The 18,243-nt window shown below is 50.0% G+C and overlaps 2 protein-coding genes across 2 annotated transcripts; one reads left to right on the forward strand and one right to left on the reverse strand.

Annotated features, from left to right (window-relative positions):
- Window positions 1–1,796: 1,796 nt before the first annotated feature.
- Window positions 1,797–9,159, forward strand: CHMP4A (charged multivesicular body protein 4A). The gene is made up of 6 exons (XM_056863379.1): window positions 1,797–1,909; window positions 3,642–3,791; window positions 5,740–5,917; window positions 6,820–6,934; window positions 7,463–7,586; window positions 8,895–9,159. The coding sequence occupies exons 1-6, from the start codon at window positions 1,879–1,881 to the stop codon at window positions 8,963–8,965; spliced, it is 669 nt and encodes a 222-aa protein (XP_056719357.1). The 5' UTR covers window positions 1,797–1,878; the 3' UTR covers window positions 8,966–9,159.
- Window positions 9,160–13,700: 4,541 nt separating this feature from the next.
- Window positions 13,701–18,043, reverse strand: TSSK4 (testis specific serine kinase 4). The gene is made up of 3 exons (XM_056863378.1): window positions 17,829–18,043; window positions 16,543–16,906; window positions 13,701–13,988 (listed from the first exon to the last, which is right to left on the reverse strand). Exons 1-3 carry the CDS (start codon window positions 18,038–18,040, stop codon window positions 13,701–13,703), a joined length of 864 nt encoding a protein of 287 aa, XP_056719356.1. The 5' UTR covers window positions 18,041–18,043.
- Window positions 18,044–18,243: the final 200 nt, after the last annotated feature.

Consider the following 18,243-nt stretch of genomic DNA (forward strand, 5'->3'; position numbering starts at 1 on the left):
AAAGTGTTGGACTACCCCTGAATGCGGCGGTTCTTGCCCCCATCACAGATCCTGGATGCAAAAACATGGTGTGAGAGCCAGCATGGGGTAGTGGGTGACCTTGGGCCAGTCACACCCTCTCAGCCTAACATCCCTCACAGGGTTGTTGTGAGGATAAAATGGAGGAGAGGAGGAATGATGTAAGCCATTTTGAGTCCCTACTGGGGAGAGAGGTGGGATATGAATAAAGTTTAAAAAAAGTTTAAAAAATAATGCAGGTGGTTACTAGAGAGTATGCTTACCTCTTTTAACAATACTGGAGACATTAATGGAGTGAGCAGGAGGACTTGTCTTAGCTTGTCAGATTGTCTGGTGAGAATTCTTGTGCTCCTTCCTTCACCTGTTGAATGTCATGCAGGGTGCCGGTAAGAAGGGGGGGGGCAACTTTCAAGACACAGGCAAAAATTAATAAGACTGAGTGTGTTATGTGCCGTCCCATCACTTCTGACTTACAGTGACTTGATGAATTGTAATGACTTTAAAAAACAGGGATGCCTTTTAAAGGAAGTTTTGCCTCCCTTCAGAGATATTGGCAAGCCTGCAAGGGAGGGGTCGTGGCTCAGTGGTAGAGCCTCTGCTTGGCACGCAGAAGGTCCCAGGTTCAATCTCCGGCATCTCCAGTTAAAGGGACCAGGCAAGTAGGTGACATGAAAGACCTGTGCCTGGGACCCCGGAGAGCCACTGCCAGTCTTAGACAATATGACTTTGACTGACCAAGGGTCTGATTCAGTAGAAGGCAGCTTCATGTGTTCATGTGAATGGGTATGGACCAGTTTGAGAAATAGAGGCACTGTTCCTTTAAGAACGAGAGGCCTGTCACATGGTTTCACTTTCCCCAAGCCCTCCCTGGCTACACTGTCGGACAGGTGCCAGGAATGGGCCAAAGAGAGGTAGCAAAAAGGGGGGGTGCTCTGCAGCCTTCACTTCCGGCTCCCAAGTATAATTCCTTTTTCCCCCTGTAGGAAGCAACTGTTTTAACAATCCTTAAAATAGGCAAGATGAGAATCTCCTTGTGCAATACAATAGATCAAGTTCTCTATTATTACAGTCCACAACTAGTACATACATAAAGGAAACGTTAATTGCAAAAGGGATAAAAGTAAATATACAAAAATTCATTAATAAGCACAGGATAGTACTAATGGATACCAGCTAAAACTACACATGTCTGACTACAAATTTGCACTTGGGACACTAAAAAATTAAAAGGTAAAGGTCCCCTGTGCAAGCACCGGGTCATTCCTGACCCATGGGATGACAGTCACATCTTGACGTTTACTAGGCAGACTTTGTTTGCGGGGTGGTTTGCCGTTGCCTTCCCCAGTCATCTTCCCTTTACCCCCAGCAAGCTGGGTACTCATTAGGTCATTTCAAATACAACAGATCATCGCCTTACCTTGCAGCATGTCAGAGAAATACCTTGCATCGGTTCGGTCGTCACTACAGGCAGCATTCATTGATTTCAAGGCAGCTTTTGATTCAATTAGGAAACAACTCAATGCTTTTTTTTCCCAATAAAAAAAACAACAACAACCTGCAAACCTCTTCGAGCAAAAAAAAAAAAAAAGGGCCGCTAGTTTTCCTTGTGCGGGCCCACTTTCCCCATGGATTCCTATGGAATCTCACCATTGCTAACCCGCATGGAGAGGGGTTCCTCCCACGGCGATTGCGAACCGGACGTTGCTGTGTAGGACAAGGAAGACTGCTTCCTCGTGGCCTGGACCACAGATCCACTCTTTCCCCCCCCCTCCCCGTTTGTCATGTGATGGGCGGAGGCAGAGAGGGAGGGAAGGTGGGTGAAGCCGGAAGACGAAGGCCAGCAAAATCCCAGCAGGAGAGATGAGCGGCTTGGGGAAGCTTTTCGGGAAGGGTGAGACTTTTACCCCCCCCTTATTTCCCACCCCAGGAGGGAGATGGTATCGCCTAGTCCTCGTAGGGGGATCGTGGAGGTGTGGGAGCAACCAAGTGCTCTGTAGGGGTGGGAGAGAGGAAACCCTGCTTGATGGGAAAGGAGAAGCAGCAGCCCAAAAATGGCTGTTCCAAATTATATATATTTATTGAGACAGCAAGGTAGACTTCCCCTGACTAGGGAAGGTCCACTGATTTAGCAATTGGTAATAATCTCTTTTCCTTTCTGTAAATGTATTGAAATGTGTTAGGACAGCCAGGGAATAGCTTGTTGCTGGGCAGGATATCTCTGTGGGTCTATGTCTGTAGTAATGGGGGCAAGAGTCATGGAGGGTTACAGGAAACCATAACAAGAACTGGGTGAAACTGTGACTCTACTGCCGCCTCTATGTCTGTAGTGCTATCAGCTTCACCCTGAATGTTGATGGGTTGTCACATCTTGAATTTGGATAAATATCTCTCCCTCAGTACAATCGGGGCTCAGAGATTTCTGCCCATTAGGGCCTCTGAGTCAGCAGCTGCAAATAAACTGTTTTCTTTATTTTTTATATATATATGTGTGTGTGTATGTATGTGTGTGTGTGTGTGTATATATATATATATATATATATATATATATATAGATATGTATATAGATATGTATATATATGTATGTGTGTGTGTGTGTGTGTGTGTGTGTGTGTGTGTGTGTGTGTATATATATATATATATATATATATATATATATATATATATATATATATATGTGTAGAGAGAGTTCCATATCTTCTCTTTTCTGGAGGGGAGAAGAAAAACAAGATCCCCAAAAAACCTTGGGGTGGAGAGATGAAGGGTTCAGTTCTGTTTGGGGTCTTCTCCCCAATACTTGTTTTCTGGGGTTAGGACTGTACCAGTTCTCTGCTTTTGGATGCAAGAGATTTGAACATCGACTGGGGCAGAGGGCTTGGGGGGTGCAGAGTAGGGATGTTGGGAAAAGCCCATAATGCCCCAGGCTGTGGCTTGAGTCTCCCTGTCCAGGGGAGATGATGTCAGAGCTGGCTGTTCCAGAGAGCCAGTGTGGTGTAGTGGTTAGAGTGTTGGGCTAGAACTTGGGAGACGCAGGTGCCAGTCCCCAATCTGCCAGGGAAGGTTGCTGGGTGGCCTCAGGCCAGTCACACACTCTCAGCCTAACCTACCTCACAGGGTTGCTGTGAGGATAAAGTGGAGGGAAACAGCACTATAAGCCACTTTGGGTTTCCAATGGGGAAAAAGGCAGGGTATAAATGATGAAGCAGAAGAGTTGGTTTTTTATGCCGACTTTCTCTGCTACTTAAGGGAGAATCAAACCGGCTTACAATAATCTTCCCTTCCCCTGCTCACAACAGACACCCTGTGAGGTAGGTGGGGCTGAGAGAGCTCTAAGAGAGCTGTGACTGGCCCAAGGTCACCCAGCTGGCTTCATGTGGAGGAGTGGGGAATCCAACCTGGTTCTCCAGATCAAAGTCCACTGCTCCAAACCACCGCTCTTAACCACTGCACCACGCTGGCTCTTGAATTGAATTAAGTTAAATTAAATATTCTCTTCTGCAGCTCCTCTAGGGAGTGGTTCTTGCCACTGTTTTCTAGGCCAAGGTGGAGTGTCCCTGCAGCTGAAGGCTTTACGGTGCACTTGTTATGCCCTTGCTCAAACCCTCCTTCCATCCACACTTCTTTAGGTAAGAAGGCCAAAGCGCCCACCCCGCAAGAGGCCATCCAGAAACTGCGGGAGACCGAAGAGGTGCTCGTCAAGAAACAGGAGTTCCTGGAGCAGAAGATACAGCAGGAGCTCCAAGCAGCCAAGAAACATGGGACCAAGAACAAGAGGGGTAACCATGGGGAGAGGGTCGAGCTGGCAAGGCCCAGGGGGAGGGAGGGATGGGGTAGAGGAATGTAACGTGATGCTTGGGGGAAGCAGGCCCAGCACGTGCAAAAAATTGCTGCTTCTTGTTCTAGCCAATTTGGGGGTTGTAGCATCCCTACGAGGAGCCAAGACTAAATAAGGATGGGAGGAAAGTTTTGGATTTCCTGCATTGTGCAAGGGGTTAGACTAGATGACCCTGGTGAGAGTTGGGAGAGGGCAGACTTGGTCTAAGGGAGGCATTCTCCCCATAGAATTGATGGGGAGGTGTGACGGGAGTTGTGAGAATCAGTGACGTCTTCTGAGTAGGTCTCTTCAGCTGCTCTGAAGCTTCTTGTATGAGGCTGATGCCACTGGGTGGGTTTGGCCGGCACGTCTCCACCTGGAGATCTTAGGAGGAAGAGGAAGATGCTGTCTAAAAATACAGGCCACCCAAAGCGTTGAAAGCTATTTAATTGCATTGAAATGAATGTAAATGTTCTATGAAAAGATTTAGTTATCGTTGCGGACATTGGCTAGGATGCTGTCCGGTGGGAGCTGTTTCCTGTGATGTCTCCTGATTTCCCCCTCCCCCAATAATAATACTTCCGAGTAAATGATATGAATGTAGAAACAGCTTTTATAAGCACAAATGCTATTCTTTCACTTATTAATAACAGAACGAGAAGCCATATATATCCCATATAGCCGTTCTAAGTCCACATTAATGTAAGTAAGAGTAGTTCTAAGTGTGCATAAGAAGGCCAGACACCAAACTGCAACCAGTTGTTGAAGTGGTAGAGCATCTGCTTGGCATGCAGAAGGTCCCAAGTTCTACCCCCCAGCATCACCAGCTAAAAAGATCAGGCGGTAGGTGACGGGAAAGACCTCCGCCTGAGACCCTGGAGAAGTGCTGATAGTATTGAGTAGACAAGACTCACCTTGAGGGATCAGTGGTCTGACTCAGTATAAGTCAACTTCATGCGTGTTCATTCTGTTCTTAAACGTTGCCAATTTGGCGGCTGACGGCAGGGCCTGGAGTCTTTGCAGCTTCTGCTTTTGGCTCGAGGTGCCAGTTTTGTTCTTCAGGAGCAGTCCGATGGAAATGCCAGCCTTGGCAACATCTTCCTTTTTACAAAATAAAAGTTAAAGCTGAATATCCACAAACCAGCCAGGTCCCCCAGCCAAATATCTCTCTCCTACTCCCCACCCTGACTTATGGGCCTGGTAAGCAGCATGTCAGAACGGGCCGCTTCCACTGCCAGTGGGTGAAGACTTTTTTGTTTCATTTGGCATACCCCCAATATCTGCAATAGCTGTCCTCCCTAGTTTTGGTGTTGAATGTTTATATGTTATTATTGAACTATTTTATAATTTTAAGTGCTGCTTTTAATGCTGATATTTTAATCTTTTCCTGTTTGCCCCCTTGGAGACCCTTTTTAAACCATATTTTAAACCAGCAAACTCTTTAAGATGGCAATAAAACAGCATGGTTTTAAACCTAAACCAATGAGGATAAATTCAGTAGAAAAGAGCAAGAGTCCAGCAGCACCTTAAAGACTAACAAAATTTCTGGTAGGCTATGAGCTTTCATGAGTCACAGCTCACTTCTTCAGGATAAATTCAAACCACCAAAAAAAGCCATTTAGAAAAAGGTAGTGCCTCAACAAAATGCTGCCGGCTGAAGTCCCTGTGCCAGGCAGGGAGTGGGATGGATCAGGGCCTCGGGCAGAGGTCTCAGGGGATGGGCAGGTAGGTGTGAAACTATGCTGTCTCTTTGGGGTACTCTGGTTCTAAGCTGCGGCCAAGTGGGCAGCCGGTCTTTTGGAAAGAAATGAGCAAGATGGGATGGGGAGGGAACCAGAGTTGGGGTAGGATCTGCCTTGCTCTCGGGAGAGATCAGCTGTTGCCATTCCCGCTACCCTTTGTCCCAACAGCGGCTTTGCAGGCCCTCAAGCGGAAAAAGCGCTATGAACAGCAGCTGGGACAGATCGATGGCACCCTCTCCACCATCGAGTTCCAGCGGGAGGCGCTGGAGAACGCCACCACCAACACCGAAGTGCTCAAGACCATGTCGGATGCAGCGCGGGCCATGAAAGAGGCCCACCAGCACATGTGAGTACCACCGTGGGAGCCGGGAGTGGGGAGCTGTGACTTTTGCACAGGCTGGGCAGGGCTAGAAAGGTTTAGAGGCGGAAGGAACCCCCAGAAATGCTCACATGCCTTCTGGGGAGGTGGTGATTCGGTTAGGACTACACCATTTGATTTACAGAATCTTTCATCGAAGGCAACTTTGAGCTATGCTGTAGCAGATCCTGCTTCTTTTTGGAGTGAAGTTTCATAACAGGAATTCTGCCTGTTCTTGAGTTCTGCTTCACTGTGGACCTGGGGTCCCCAACGTGGTGCCCGTGACCACCATGGTGCCCGCCAACATCTTTCCTGGCACCTGTCAAGTGTTTTAGGAAGCGGGCAGGGCCAGGTGGGGCTTGTACCCAGCAGGGCTTCTGATTGGCCACTGGAGATCTGATTGCCTGAGAAGATTTTTTTAGAAGTTGCTTTGGCAGCCGCTGCAACCCCAGCACAAGGATCTTCCCTGTATGGCTGATAGTAAACGGTGTGTAAATATTAAAATGCTTTTCAACAATATGTTAATTTTAAAAGGCGTCCTGTTAAACAGTTTTTGTCTGAAATGTTGTACAGTTAGTATTAGAGTTATGCGTGACCTCACTCCCTGACATTGTGTGGTTGGCTCCACCTCTTGCGGCAGCCATTTTGTGGCTACACCCTCCACCCTGTCTCAGAATTCCTAAGGTGTCCATAGGCCCCAAAAAGGATGGTGACCCCCTGCTGCATGCAAATCCCAGTTTGAATTCTTACGTTTTGGTTTCCACCTTCTTGACGCTTCCTGTCTTCCCTCCAAGAAGGCGGAGCTTTCTCACTCGGGCTCATCCCTCTCAGAGGGCGGAGTTTGGTCCAGTTATATAGCGGTCCCCCCTTTTCTCCCTGTCCTTCTCCAGGGACATCGACAAGGTGGACGACCTGATGTCCGAGATCACAGAGCAGCAAGACATCGCCCAGCAGATCTCTGATGCCATCTCCAAGCCTGTCGGCTTCGGGGACGACGTCGACGAGGTGAGGGAGGAACGGTCGTTCCCCAGCAGCGGGGATTTGGTTGCTATTTGGTTGCTCAGAGGATGATTGCTATTTGGATGGCTCAGAGGAGCAGGCCTATTCTAAGGTACTGTGGAAACAGGACAATGCTACCGCAGTTGTCTTGTTTGGGGGCTTCTGTGGTATAGGCATGTGTATGTCTCTTTAAGAGAATTGTAAGCTATTTGTATATAAGAATATGTAGAATGTGGGAGAGAGCGCAGCAGTTTGGATGTGTTTTCAGGTTGCTTATCAGACTGAAATAAAGAGACTTGGAACTTAAGCGTGGAGACATAACAGCTTCCTAGAGACCCCTGATTGGCCACTGTGTGAACAGACTGCTGGACTTGATGGGCCTGGGTCTGATCCAACATGGCTTTTCTTATGTTCTTATTTGGACACTCTGTTTTGTGTGGGGCTGGACACTGAAGCCCCCTGGGAGTGCATTCGTGTGGGTCAATTAGGTTCTATTGGGGTCCTGTATTCACCCCCTGTCTCTGTTGCCGTTAGGATGAGCTACTGGCTGAGCTGGAAGAGATGGAACAGGAAAGCCTGGACAAGGAGCTTCTGAACGTGGGGGAGCCAACCCCCGTCCTTCCCAGCGTGCCTGCCTCTCACCTTCCCAGCGTCCCAGGTATAGTCGGGGGGGGGGGGCAGAAAGAAGTCTTGCTGATTCCCACTGGGTCTTAAGATCCTGTTATACCCTATGCACTGTTCACCACTGGGGTGGCCTATATGTGATAAAGCCACAGTTGCCTTTTGTAGCAAAAGAGAGCTGAAAGGGGTCCCTGGGTGGGGTTTTGATTCTAGCCACCCCCACCCACCCCCAGTCATTCACAGGAGTCCTTCCTGAATCCGTCTCGGCTGGAGATGCAACTTGTACTCTTGGTCTCCTGAACTGGAGACTTTTAACCGTATGAATTTTTAAGAGATCCTCCGTAAACACCTTTCCTGGTACCCATCCAGCGTTTTTAGGAAGTGGGCGTGGCCAGTTGGGGCTTTTGCCCAGCAAGGCTTCTGATTGGCCATTGGAGATGTGATCAGCTGTGCAGATTTTTAAAAAGTTGTTTTGGCAGCAGCTGCCGCCACAACACAAGGACCTTCAGTGTGTAACTGAAAACAATCCTGTGTGTATCCAGGAAAAATACTGTAAGCAGTATGCTCATTTTAAAAGACCCCGTGTTGAACAGAGCTTCTGCCTGAAATGTTGAAGAGTTACTGTTAGGGTTATGCATAGCCGCTTTCTCTGACATTTTGTGGTTGACGCCGCCACCGTGTCAGAATTCCAAAGGTGCATGCAGGCTCAAAGAGATTGGGGACCCCTGCCCTAGACCCTCCCTGCCTGCAGTGCCCCCCTACCCCCAACATCATAGCCCCTTTTTGGCTTGGGCAGCCCGTTCGCCCTGTATTGTGGCTGGAAGTGGATTCCCCAGAATTCCAGCAGTGGTCTTCTCCTTAGCTGGAGATGTCAGGTTGCAATCCGGGCCCTTCTGCGTGCAGAGCAGAACCCTGGGATTTCACTACAGTCTTTGAGACGTGGAGCTAAGAAATCATAGAACCATAGAGTTGGAAGGGACCACCAGGGTCATCTAGTCCAACCCCCTGCACAATGCAGGAAATTCACAACTACCTCCCCCCCACACACACCCAGTGACCCCTACTCCATGCCCAGAAGATGGCCAAGGTGCCCTCCCTCTCATGAACTGCCTACGGTCATAGAATCAGCATTGCTGACAGATGGCCATCTAGCCTCTTCTTAAAAACCTCCAGGGAAGGAGAGCTCACCACCTCCCAAGGATGTCTGTCCCACTGAGGAACTGCTCTGTCAAGCCGAGAAGAGAGGATAGTTCACGTGCGGCCCAGATAAACTTTCAGTCAAGGGGCACGGTGGGGCTGATCATCGGGGCCTGCCCTTTCATTCACCTGCCCCTTCCCTCCCCAGCCTCGAAAATGCCCGTGGATGACGACGACGACGACGAAGAAATGAAGCAGCTCGCCGCCTGGGTGTCGTGAGGCGTGACGGGGAATTCGCACTCGCCTCTCCCCCGTTTCCTCTTTGAGGGGCGGGGGGATGAAGACCTTTCTCCTTCAGCTCCAGATTCTGGGAGGGGTAATGGGCCAGACAACCCTGCCCGAAATAACCTTATGTGCCGAATGTAAAGAGTTTTATAGACAGATTCATATATGAACAGATTCTATTATGGGGGGAGGGGGGGAAGTGTGTTGGGGGTCTAAGGAGGGGTCCCCCCTCCTTTAAAAGGACCAAATCTTGCGGTACTCCTCCATTTCCAGCCAAGCTGCAAAAAAACAAAAACCTCTCTGCGCTGCTACAACCATAAGAGGGTGGGGGGCACTTGGAGAACACCCCCAAAATAGGACTTGGAAGAATCCTTGGTATTTACATTGTGCCCCCCATGCCTGCTGGGTGGGATGGGGGTGTCAGCAGAGGTGCAAGCTCCTTTTCTCCTGCGGTTATGCTCCTTTTGGGGAGGGGGACTTCTCTCCCCCAAGCCTTGGCCCCTTTTATTTCCTGGTTGTACTGAATGTGTGTGGATGTTTCTAACCCCGCCCCCAACAGCCAGCGTGTGAAAAAAGAAATGCCAGGAGGCACCGGGGAAGCTAAGTACAGGCTGCCAGGGTGGTTTCTTAGGGTTTGGGTCTTTTAAGTGCTGCTCCGGGTGGGCGGGGGGGAGTGTCACTCTCCGTTGGTTCACTTTCTGTCCTTTCTCTTGGCCTTGTGTCTGTAGCTTGGGGTGATGTTTACATGTCCTCTTACGATTGTGCTAATCGGCTGATTTTTAAGGCTTTCTCTCTCTTTCGTATCTCCCTGGGGCCAGGAGTTAAGATGGAGAGGAGGAATCCCTCCATCTTCCCCCTCCCCAAGGCTGCCTTTCAGACTCTTTGTTTCTCTCTGTGCCCCGTCAATAAAGTTGGCTTGAAATGTCTTTGACCCTTTTTGTTGAAAAGAGAAGAATGTTATCCTGATTCCTTAATGGGTTTTTTTTTGAGCGGGGGGGAAGGTATATATCTACTATGGCCAAGTTGTCATAAGCACAGAAGCGGGCGCAGGTTCTTCCTTATGAGGGCACTCACTTATACTGCCAGTGGGTAATTAGTGTCAGATGGGGTCTGGGGAGGATTTGGGTTCAAATACCTACACACATATTTGGGTTCAAATCCCTACACATTCTGCCCAGCGGAGTAGGGCAGAACACACAGGACACCCCAGGTTTGGGGGAAAGGAGAGCTAAAACTGGGCTGCAGACTATGGAAATCGAATTTCACTTCGTATGTTCAAATTTCATTTCTTGTGGGAAAGAGCTGAATGCTTTTCATAAAGGGGAGTTGAAGGGGGACAAGTACCTTATCCGTGATAGCTTTCCTCCTTGAATATGTGCTACGGTGGTTGTTAACGCGAGGGCCAGGTTCTCTGATTGGGTGTGAAAGTGTTGGGTTCAGATTTTTGTGGGGATTTCACCTAGTGTGATAGACACAAAGTGTGGCCTGGTACAGCTGAAGTTCAGATTCTCCTCTCAGTGACTTAAATAGCTCCCCCAAAGAAGCAACACACCTTCTGTGAGCAAGGTGAGAATCCAGGATCTCTCTGTCCAGTTAATCTGAAACGTGCTCATTTACGAAATAAAGAGACATTTTTGGTGAAATGTTGGGAAATGTTTTTTGCGGAACTTGGACACGCTGAATCCAAATACCGTGTTTACTGACCATTCCAAAGAGCGAGGCTTTATCTTCACAGGTATGACTGTACCAGTTCCACTGGAAAGACAGCGTGACGTCTTGCACCAGCTTCTGTAGCAGATCCTCCCTCGGTTTCAGTTGGTGCTTCAAGGGTGGAAGGTTCAATCTGGTTGACGCCGACCATGGACAAGGATCGCTGAACGCCACAGGGAGAAGGGGTGGAGGAATCACAGAATCGTATTCTGCGTTCAGCCGCTGGGCTTGGTCGTTCAGTTTTGAGGCCAGCGTTGCACCCCCAAGCGTCATCTGCGCTTGGCCTTGATGGGACCTGGTGAACCTCAGCAAATAAAATGGCGAGATCATGGGGGCAAAGCCTTCCAGAATTTGGAAAGATCCCATGTCTTTTTATCCTGCCTCATTGGTTATCGATCTAATGATAGATATGGCTACAGAAATGAACTGAGCGCCTCTGCTCAGTGCTGAACAAGCAGGGCAGAAGCAGTTGGTTGCTTTTGCTTGGGAAAGATGCTTGGCGCCAACAGAAGGGATTATGCCAAGAAAATCCCTTGCTGCCTTCAAGCAAGGAAAGGCATTGACATTTGCATCTCTTCACATGGAGCAGAAACAAACACAAGAGGAGCGCATCGTTGCAGAAGCTGATGGGAACATCTTGCATCACTTGTGGCCTGGGCAGATGGGCGGGTCGCAGACATTTTGGAAAACATTGCGACAACATGGCTGTGCCAGTTGCACTCACGGAACTGAATGGAAACCTCGGAGCAGGAAAACAAACCAGCACTTGCAGATATCTTGACCAGCATTATCCTTTGTCATGCTCTGACATGGGACTCCGTATCTTGTGGCTGACGGCCGAGCATGGAGCGTGAAGTCTGTTCCTTACAGTGGAAGCTGCTTCCACAGGATTTCAAGGGCATTTGTCCATGGCAGGCCAGCCTCTGTCAAAGAGGGAACAAGTCGCAAACTGTCCAAAAGATCTTCAGCCGGTCTGGAGACGCATCCGGGATGGAACTGTTCTGCTTCCAAGCAACCGCCGATATGTCTGGGCTCTCCCAGACGTTCAGGTTGATCTTGTTTGCTTTCTTCCTGAATAATTCATATTCCAGGCGCATGAGAACAAGGCCATAATTGTTCCAGCAGAGTTCGGAGACAATGCATGCAAGAAGTCTTCCAATCCCATGGCGGAGGCAAGTGCGCTGGCAGCCAACCAGGACTTGACCAATGCGAGAATCGTATCTCACTGGATGCAGGCGGCTGCCCAGGTTTTCATACTGTGCGGGACCCCTTTCAGCAGAAAAACTGGGAATGAAATCTGGCTCATCCGTTAAGGACATTCCTGTGCCTATCCTCTGTACCCAGCTGTCCAGTGGAATAGAAAGTCCAGTGGAATAGAAAATCAGCATGATGTAGTGGCTAAGAGCAGTGGTTTGGAGAGGTGGGGTCTGATCTGGAGAACCGGGTTCGATTCCCCACTCCTCCACATGAGCGGTGGAGGCTAATCTGGTGAACTGGGTTGGTTTTGCCACTCCTCCACATGAAGCCAGATGGGTGACCTTGGGCTAGTCACACTCTCTCAGCCCCACCTACCTCACAGGGTGTCTGTTGTGGGGAGGGGAAGGGATTGTAAGCCGGTTTGAGTCTCCCTTAAGTGGTAGAGAAAGTTGGCATATAAAAACCAACTCTTCTTCTTAACTGATAATTCCATTTCATAAAAGCGCAAGTTGTGATAAGGTCTCCTGCACTGCTGGGCACGGCTGTGAAGCCGCTAGCAGTGTGCTCATAGCCTGGTCTTCTTGTAAAACGTCAGGAAAAAGGTGCTCATCAAGAAACCCGCAAGATAGCAAAGAAACATGCCAGCAACATGTACCGACTTCCTCATGAAGGTAGCTGGGATAGAGCAGGGGTGGTTTTGTCGGGCAGACATCACTTACCTGAAGCATCGCCTGGGACAGGTGAGGCATGAAAGAGGGGCTCATTCTCAACCCATGGGGGGGCTGCAAGACCCCTCAAACCAGCTGAGAAAATAGGCTGGACGAAATGTTGTAGAAAGCCTGTTCCGAAGTCCCTGCAAATGTCTTCAGTACCTGCTGCTGGTGATGGATTTGTCAACGCGTGGAAGCAGCTGAAATTGTTGCTGCAAGAGAGAACGGGCGGTGGGTTAAACTCCTCTGTAGCAGCATCACCTCCAAAATGAGAAGGATTTCTGGAAAGAAAGCCTCAAAGCATGAGGTGACAAATCCCAGGAAGCAGCCGGTTGCTACTTTTACTCGAAAAACCGTTTGATGAGTTACGTAAAAAACGAGAGCTGGAGAGGATATTGTTGCAAAATTAGTCTACTATGAAGAAACAGGCTTGGATCCACTGCAGATTTATGTGGACTGAAGGGATTTCCACCTGGGGAGTCCCGAAATGTGTTCCTTCGAGAAACAGGACCCTTAGAACAACATGGGGGGGGGGGCATTTTGCTAGCCCCTTTTATCCAGGAAAATCGCCCCTGGAATCCAGGCCCTAACAAATTCCGCGTGTTTCAAATGCCGCGTGTCGGTTTGGTTTTTTTAATTGCATAGAAAAGAATGACTACAATGAATTGGACAGTACCGTTTTTGACCCCAAAACACTTGGAATAAACAGGAAAGGGGGGGTTGCCAACTTTTCACCAAAACTGTCTCCTACGTTTGTCACAGACTGAATGAAAAAATGCTCTAGGAATGACAGCAGGAAACTTGTTGACCCCCCACCCTAAAAAAGTTATCTCTCGCTTTAGACCTGTGACGGTCTTACACTGTCTTCTTTTGTCAAATGTTAAAAGTTACGTTCCAAATCTTGCTTGCACCTTCTCTTTAAAGAGGAGGATGCATGAACGGTGGGAAACCCCCTTCGGGAGCTCCCGGCTCTACAGTGGGTGTTTACCTTTCCCCCTCCGCTTGCCCACCCCATAACCACAGCCATCCCGTTAAGAACCGGCTCCCGCTCGGAAGTTCACATGGGCACAGGGGTCTCTCGGACAGTCTCTCTCCTTTTTAATAGGCCCCTTTCAGCTAGTTTTCTCCACGTTCTTGTTCCCTTTCAACTGGCCGGTGCTGCGAGTGCGGCTGGCGCCCCTCTTCTTGTCGGGGATGAAGGTCAGGGAGCGGGACTTGGTGCTGGGGGTGGTGTTCTTGGCCCCTGTTGCGTCTGCCGGGCGGGAGCCGCAGATGGCCTCCAGGGCTTTGATCTCGGTGGTGGGCTTCTCAGCCAGGTACTTCAGCACCCAGCTGGTCTTCAGCACATCCAGGATATTGAGCCGCTTGGAAGCCGGACGCAGGATACGATGCACCAGATCCTGGGAAGGTGGAGCAAAGGGGAACTGGTCAGTAGTGGTTTGGAGCAGTGGACTCTGATCTGGAGAACCGGGTTTAATTCCCCACTCCTCCACATGAAGCCAGCTGGGTGACCCTGGGCTAGTCATAGCTCTTTTTGAGCTCTGTCAGCCCCACCTACCTCTCAGGGTGTCTGTTGTGGGGAGGGGAAGGGAAGGGGATTGTAAGCCAGTCTGATTCTCCCTTAAGTGGTAGAGAAAGTTGGCATATAAAAACCAACTCGTTCTTATTCTCCCTGATTCATCATTTGGGCATACCTTCTGCATCGACAAGTAGGGACCGGCTCTACATCTAGGACTTCCCCTGGTTTCCTTATGCTAACCCCTCCATACAGGTTGACCCTAGGCTAAAGAGAAGGAAATACACTTTTACACAAGTTATTAAAATGTGGAATTCACAGGACTAGACAATTTTACATTAGGATTAGATTCACAGAGGATGGTCTACCAGCAGCTACTAGCTGTGGTGACTAAAGGGAACCTCCATGTTCAGAGGCAGTAAAACATCTGAATGCCAGTGCTGGGAGACGTCAGGGGAAGGCCTCGGCCTCTGTGCCATGTGGTTGGTCCTCTAGAGGACCCACTGTGAGATGGGATGCTGGATTAGATGGACCCCCACTGGTCTGACCCAGCAGGGCTCTTCTGATTTTCTTATGTGTCTGAGAACAACATAGACTGTGCAAAGGCAGGGAGTGTAAGGACAGAGGGCCAAGAAGCAAAGTTAAGATTTAGAGTAATGGAAGGGTGGGCTTCCAAGTTTCCTCTGCCTTGAAAGCCCCCCTCCTGAAGCCCTCTTTCTAGCAGGCAAGGTCATGGGATCCTCATACACAGCTGCATGGGTGTGGCCTTTCTTCTGCATAGGTCAGGTTCTGTGGACTGAAGTTCAAATCCTGCACTGGAATTAGAAGAGGCCCAGACCTAGGGCTTCCAGACTGCCGACTATAAGCAACCACCTGGGCAGATGCAGGGGCCTGGGGCATAGGCTGCTCTTCCCGGGGGTTCCCTGAAACTCCCTTTCTGAAGCATCCAGGGTTAGCTCTCTCACTCTAAGCCTAGCCTACCTTGCAGGGCTGTTGTGAGGACTGAACAAACAAGGAAGGCGTCATGTATGCCACTCAGCGCTCCATGGAAGAAAGGGCAGGATAAAAATGTTCTGAATAGGCGTGGGGGGGGGGCTGCTATTGGAGGGATGGTTCGCTGCAGGATCTGCTCCCTCCTATTTCCGTGCCCCTTCTTAGAGTCTCTTGCCTCCAGAACCACACTTTTAGGGAGAAGGGGGGCTTCTGGAGGAAACTGGCCGAGCTGCAGCACGATTTAGGGAGCAGAGGAATACTGTCGTCCTCGCTGGGAGGATTCCCAGGATCATCAGAGGCGTCGCTGGCATTCCTGCCACCCCCTCGATACAGCCTCAGGGCCCGAGGTGGGCGGGGAGAGGCAGGGGCAGGCGAGTTCAGCAGAGGGGCCATCCTGGCAGCTTGGGGCGGCACTTTGCAGGGGCTGGCACTCTTTTCGGGCACAGCAGCCGGAAGGGACCTTCCCTCCACTGGCTTCCCACCGCTCCAGATGGAGGTAGCTTGCGAAGGAGGGAGAAGGGTCTTCGCAAAGCAGGCGAATTAAAAGAAGGCAACTGGAGCTTAAGCCAGCTTGGAACCTTGGCCAGTTATCCCAGATGCTAGCATTGCCAACCTCCAGGTAGGGCCTGGAGATTTCCTGGAATTACAACTGATCCCCAAACTACAGAGGCCAGTTCCCCTGGAGAACATGGCTGCTTTGGAGGGTGGTCTCTATGTATGGGTGTGAAAGCTGGACAGTGAAGAAAGCTGACAGGAAGAAAGTAGATTCCTTTGAAAGGTGGTGTTGGAGGAGAGTGTTACAGATTCCCTGGACTGCCAAAAAAAAAAAATCAGTGGGTTATAGATCAAATTAAGCCTGAACTGACCCTAGTAGCTAAAATGACTAAACTGAGGCAGTCGTATTTTGGTCACGTCATGAGACGACAAGAGTCACTGGAAAAGACCGTCATGCTAGGAAAAGTTGAGGGCAGCAGGAAAAGAGGAAGACCCAACAAGAGATGGATGGACTCAATGAAGGAAGCCACAGCCCTCAATTTGCAAGACCTGAGACAGGCTGTTAAGGATAGGACGTTTTGATGGATGTTGATTCATAGGGTCGCCATGCATTGGAGGTGACTTGACAGCACTTAACACACACTCTGGCATTATGCCCCTCTGAGGACCCTCCCCTCAGACCGAGTTTTATTTTCCCCTTTTGTGTGAGCTGTGCCTAGGCCTGCCAAGTCCGGGTTGGGAAATTCGTGGAGATTTGGGGGTGGAGAGGGCATGGTTTGGGGAGGGCAGGGACTTCAGTGGGGTACAATACCAAATAGTCCACTCTCCAAAGCACCCATTTTCTCCAGGGCAACTGAACGCTGTAGTCCGGAGATCAGTTGTAATTCCGGAGGATCTCCAGGCCCCACCTGGAGGTCGGCTTCCTTTAATAGCCGCCAAGCGGCCCTCACCTTGACTTCTTCAGAGATCTGGAGATGGGTGGGGAAGGACACCTCCTTCTGGGTCTCCCGCAGCAGCTTCTTGAGGTTGGTGTCGTCGAAGGGCAGGTGAGCCACCATCAGGGTGTAGAGGATGACACCCATGCTCCAGATGTCCGAGAGGAAAGGGTTGTAGGGCAGGCCCAGCAGGATCTCCGGGCAGGCGTAGGCAAAGCTGCCACAGTAGGTCTGGCTCAGGTGGGAGAAGCAGCTCATCATGCGGTAGGAAGGGGTGGGGGGCGGCTGTGTCTGGGGGGTGACCATCTTGGAGAAGCCGAAGTCGGAGATCTTGATGTTCTCACGCTTGTCCAGGAGCAGGTTTTCGAGTTTGAGGTCCCTGGAATGGGCCGAGAAGAGAAAGGGAGAGTCTGCCTGAAGGCACGTGGTGGCACAGTTCTAGGGGAAGGGGCACCACTGGTGCTGACAAGTTCCAGGTGGGGCCTGGAGACTAGTCATGATGCAGACCTATTCTCTCCAGGATCAGAGGAGCAGGCCTAGTATATTAGGTGCTGTGGGACACAGGCAGGATGCTGCTGCTGCAGTCGTCTTGTTTGGGGGCTTCCTAGAGGCCCCTGGTTGGCCACTGTGTGAACAGACTGCTGGACTTGATGGGCCTGGGTCTGATCCAGCAGGGCCTTTCTTATGTTCTTATCAAATCATAGAGTTGGAAGGGGCCGTACGAGCCATCTAGTCCAACCCCCTGCTCAATGCAGCATCAGCCTAAAGCATCCCTGATAAGCGTTGGTCCAGCCACTGCTTGAAGACTGTCAGCAAGATGGAGCTCACCACCTCTCTGGGCAGCTGACTCTACTGCTGAACTACTCATACTGTAAAAAAAGATTTTCCCCTAATATCCAGCTGGTACCTTTCCGCCCGTAATTAAAACCCATGATTGCGAGTCCTAATCTCTGTTGCCAACAGGAACAGCTCCCTGCCCTCCTCTAAGTGACAGCCCTTCAAATACTTCAAGAGAGCAATCGTGTCCCCCCTCGACCTCTTCCTGGAATTACAGCTGATCTCCAGTCAACAGAGATCAGGTCCCCTAGTGTCTCTGGACTCTTGTTTTATTAACCTGGGTGTGGGGGGGACTTACATATTGAATTCCTGCATACTATGCAGGTGTGAAAGACACACAGTCTCAGGCCGGGGGGTGGGGGGAACCAGTCACTGCCCCAGTGATGTTTCTTATAATAAGTGCTTAGTATCCTGGCCAGTCTCTGGACACTTATCCCTGCCTCACCCCTTGCTCCATTATGTACCTGTGTACAATGCCCTTGCTGTGTAGGTAGGCAATCCCCAGGGCCAGCTGTGAGAACCATTTTCCCGCCAGGGCCTCGGAACATGCTCCCGATTTCTGGATCCACTCCAAAACGTCACCACAGGGCGCCAATTCCATGATGATGTAGTGTCGGGACGTGGTCTCAATCGCCTGGTAGAAACTGATCAGGTATTTATGCCGCAGACTTTTCATCACCTGGAGGAGGCCGGGAGTTTGAGGTTCAAGAGTTGGTCACTTGGTTGATTACGGCTGTGCCCCTTTCTCCCACTGACACCACCCCCAGTTTCACTCTCCAATAATATTTAAGCAGTTAATCAAACACATTTTCATTTTGCCAGACCTTGGGCACAGATATACCCTTAGCTAACCTTAGGGTCGCCAACCTACAGGTACCA

This window comes from Euleptes europaea, chromosome 18, assembly GCF_029931775.1.
Source record: "Euleptes europaea isolate rEulEur1 chromosome 18, rEulEur1.hap1, whole genome shotgun sequence".
Lineage (NCBI taxonomy): Eukaryota > Metazoa > Chordata > Lepidosauria > Squamata > Sphaerodactylidae > Euleptes > Euleptes europaea.

What these genes read in the sequence shown, in the direction of transcription:
- CHMP4A (XM_056863379.1), top strand. Translation starts at nt 1,879, where the DNA reads ATGAGCGGCTTGGGGAAGCTTTTCGGGAAGG. An exon ending in TGGGACCAAGAACAAGAGGG is followed by an intron (nt 3,792 to 5,739) that starts GTAACCATGGGG and finishes TTGTCCCAACAG; the next exon opens with CGGCTTTGCAGGCCCTCAAG. An exon ending in TCACCTTCCCAGCGTCCCAG is followed by an intron (nt 7,587 to 8,894) that starts GTATAGTCGGGG and finishes TTCCCTCCCCAG; the next exon opens with CCTCGAAAATGCCCGTGGAT.
- TSSK4 (XM_056863378.1), bottom strand. Translation starts at nt 18,040, where the DNA reads ATGAAAAGTCTGCGGCATAAATACCTGATCAGTTTCTACCAGGCGATT. An exon ending in AGCAAGGGCATTGTACACAG is followed by an intron (nt 16,907 to 17,828) that starts GTACATAATGGA and finishes GGCCCATTCCAG; the next exon opens with GGACCTCAAACTCGAAAACC. An exon ending in AGATCTCTGAAGAAGTCAAG is followed by an intron (nt 13,989 to 16,542) that starts GTGAGGGCCGCT and finishes CCACCTTCCCAG; the next exon opens with GATCTGGTGCATCGTATCCT.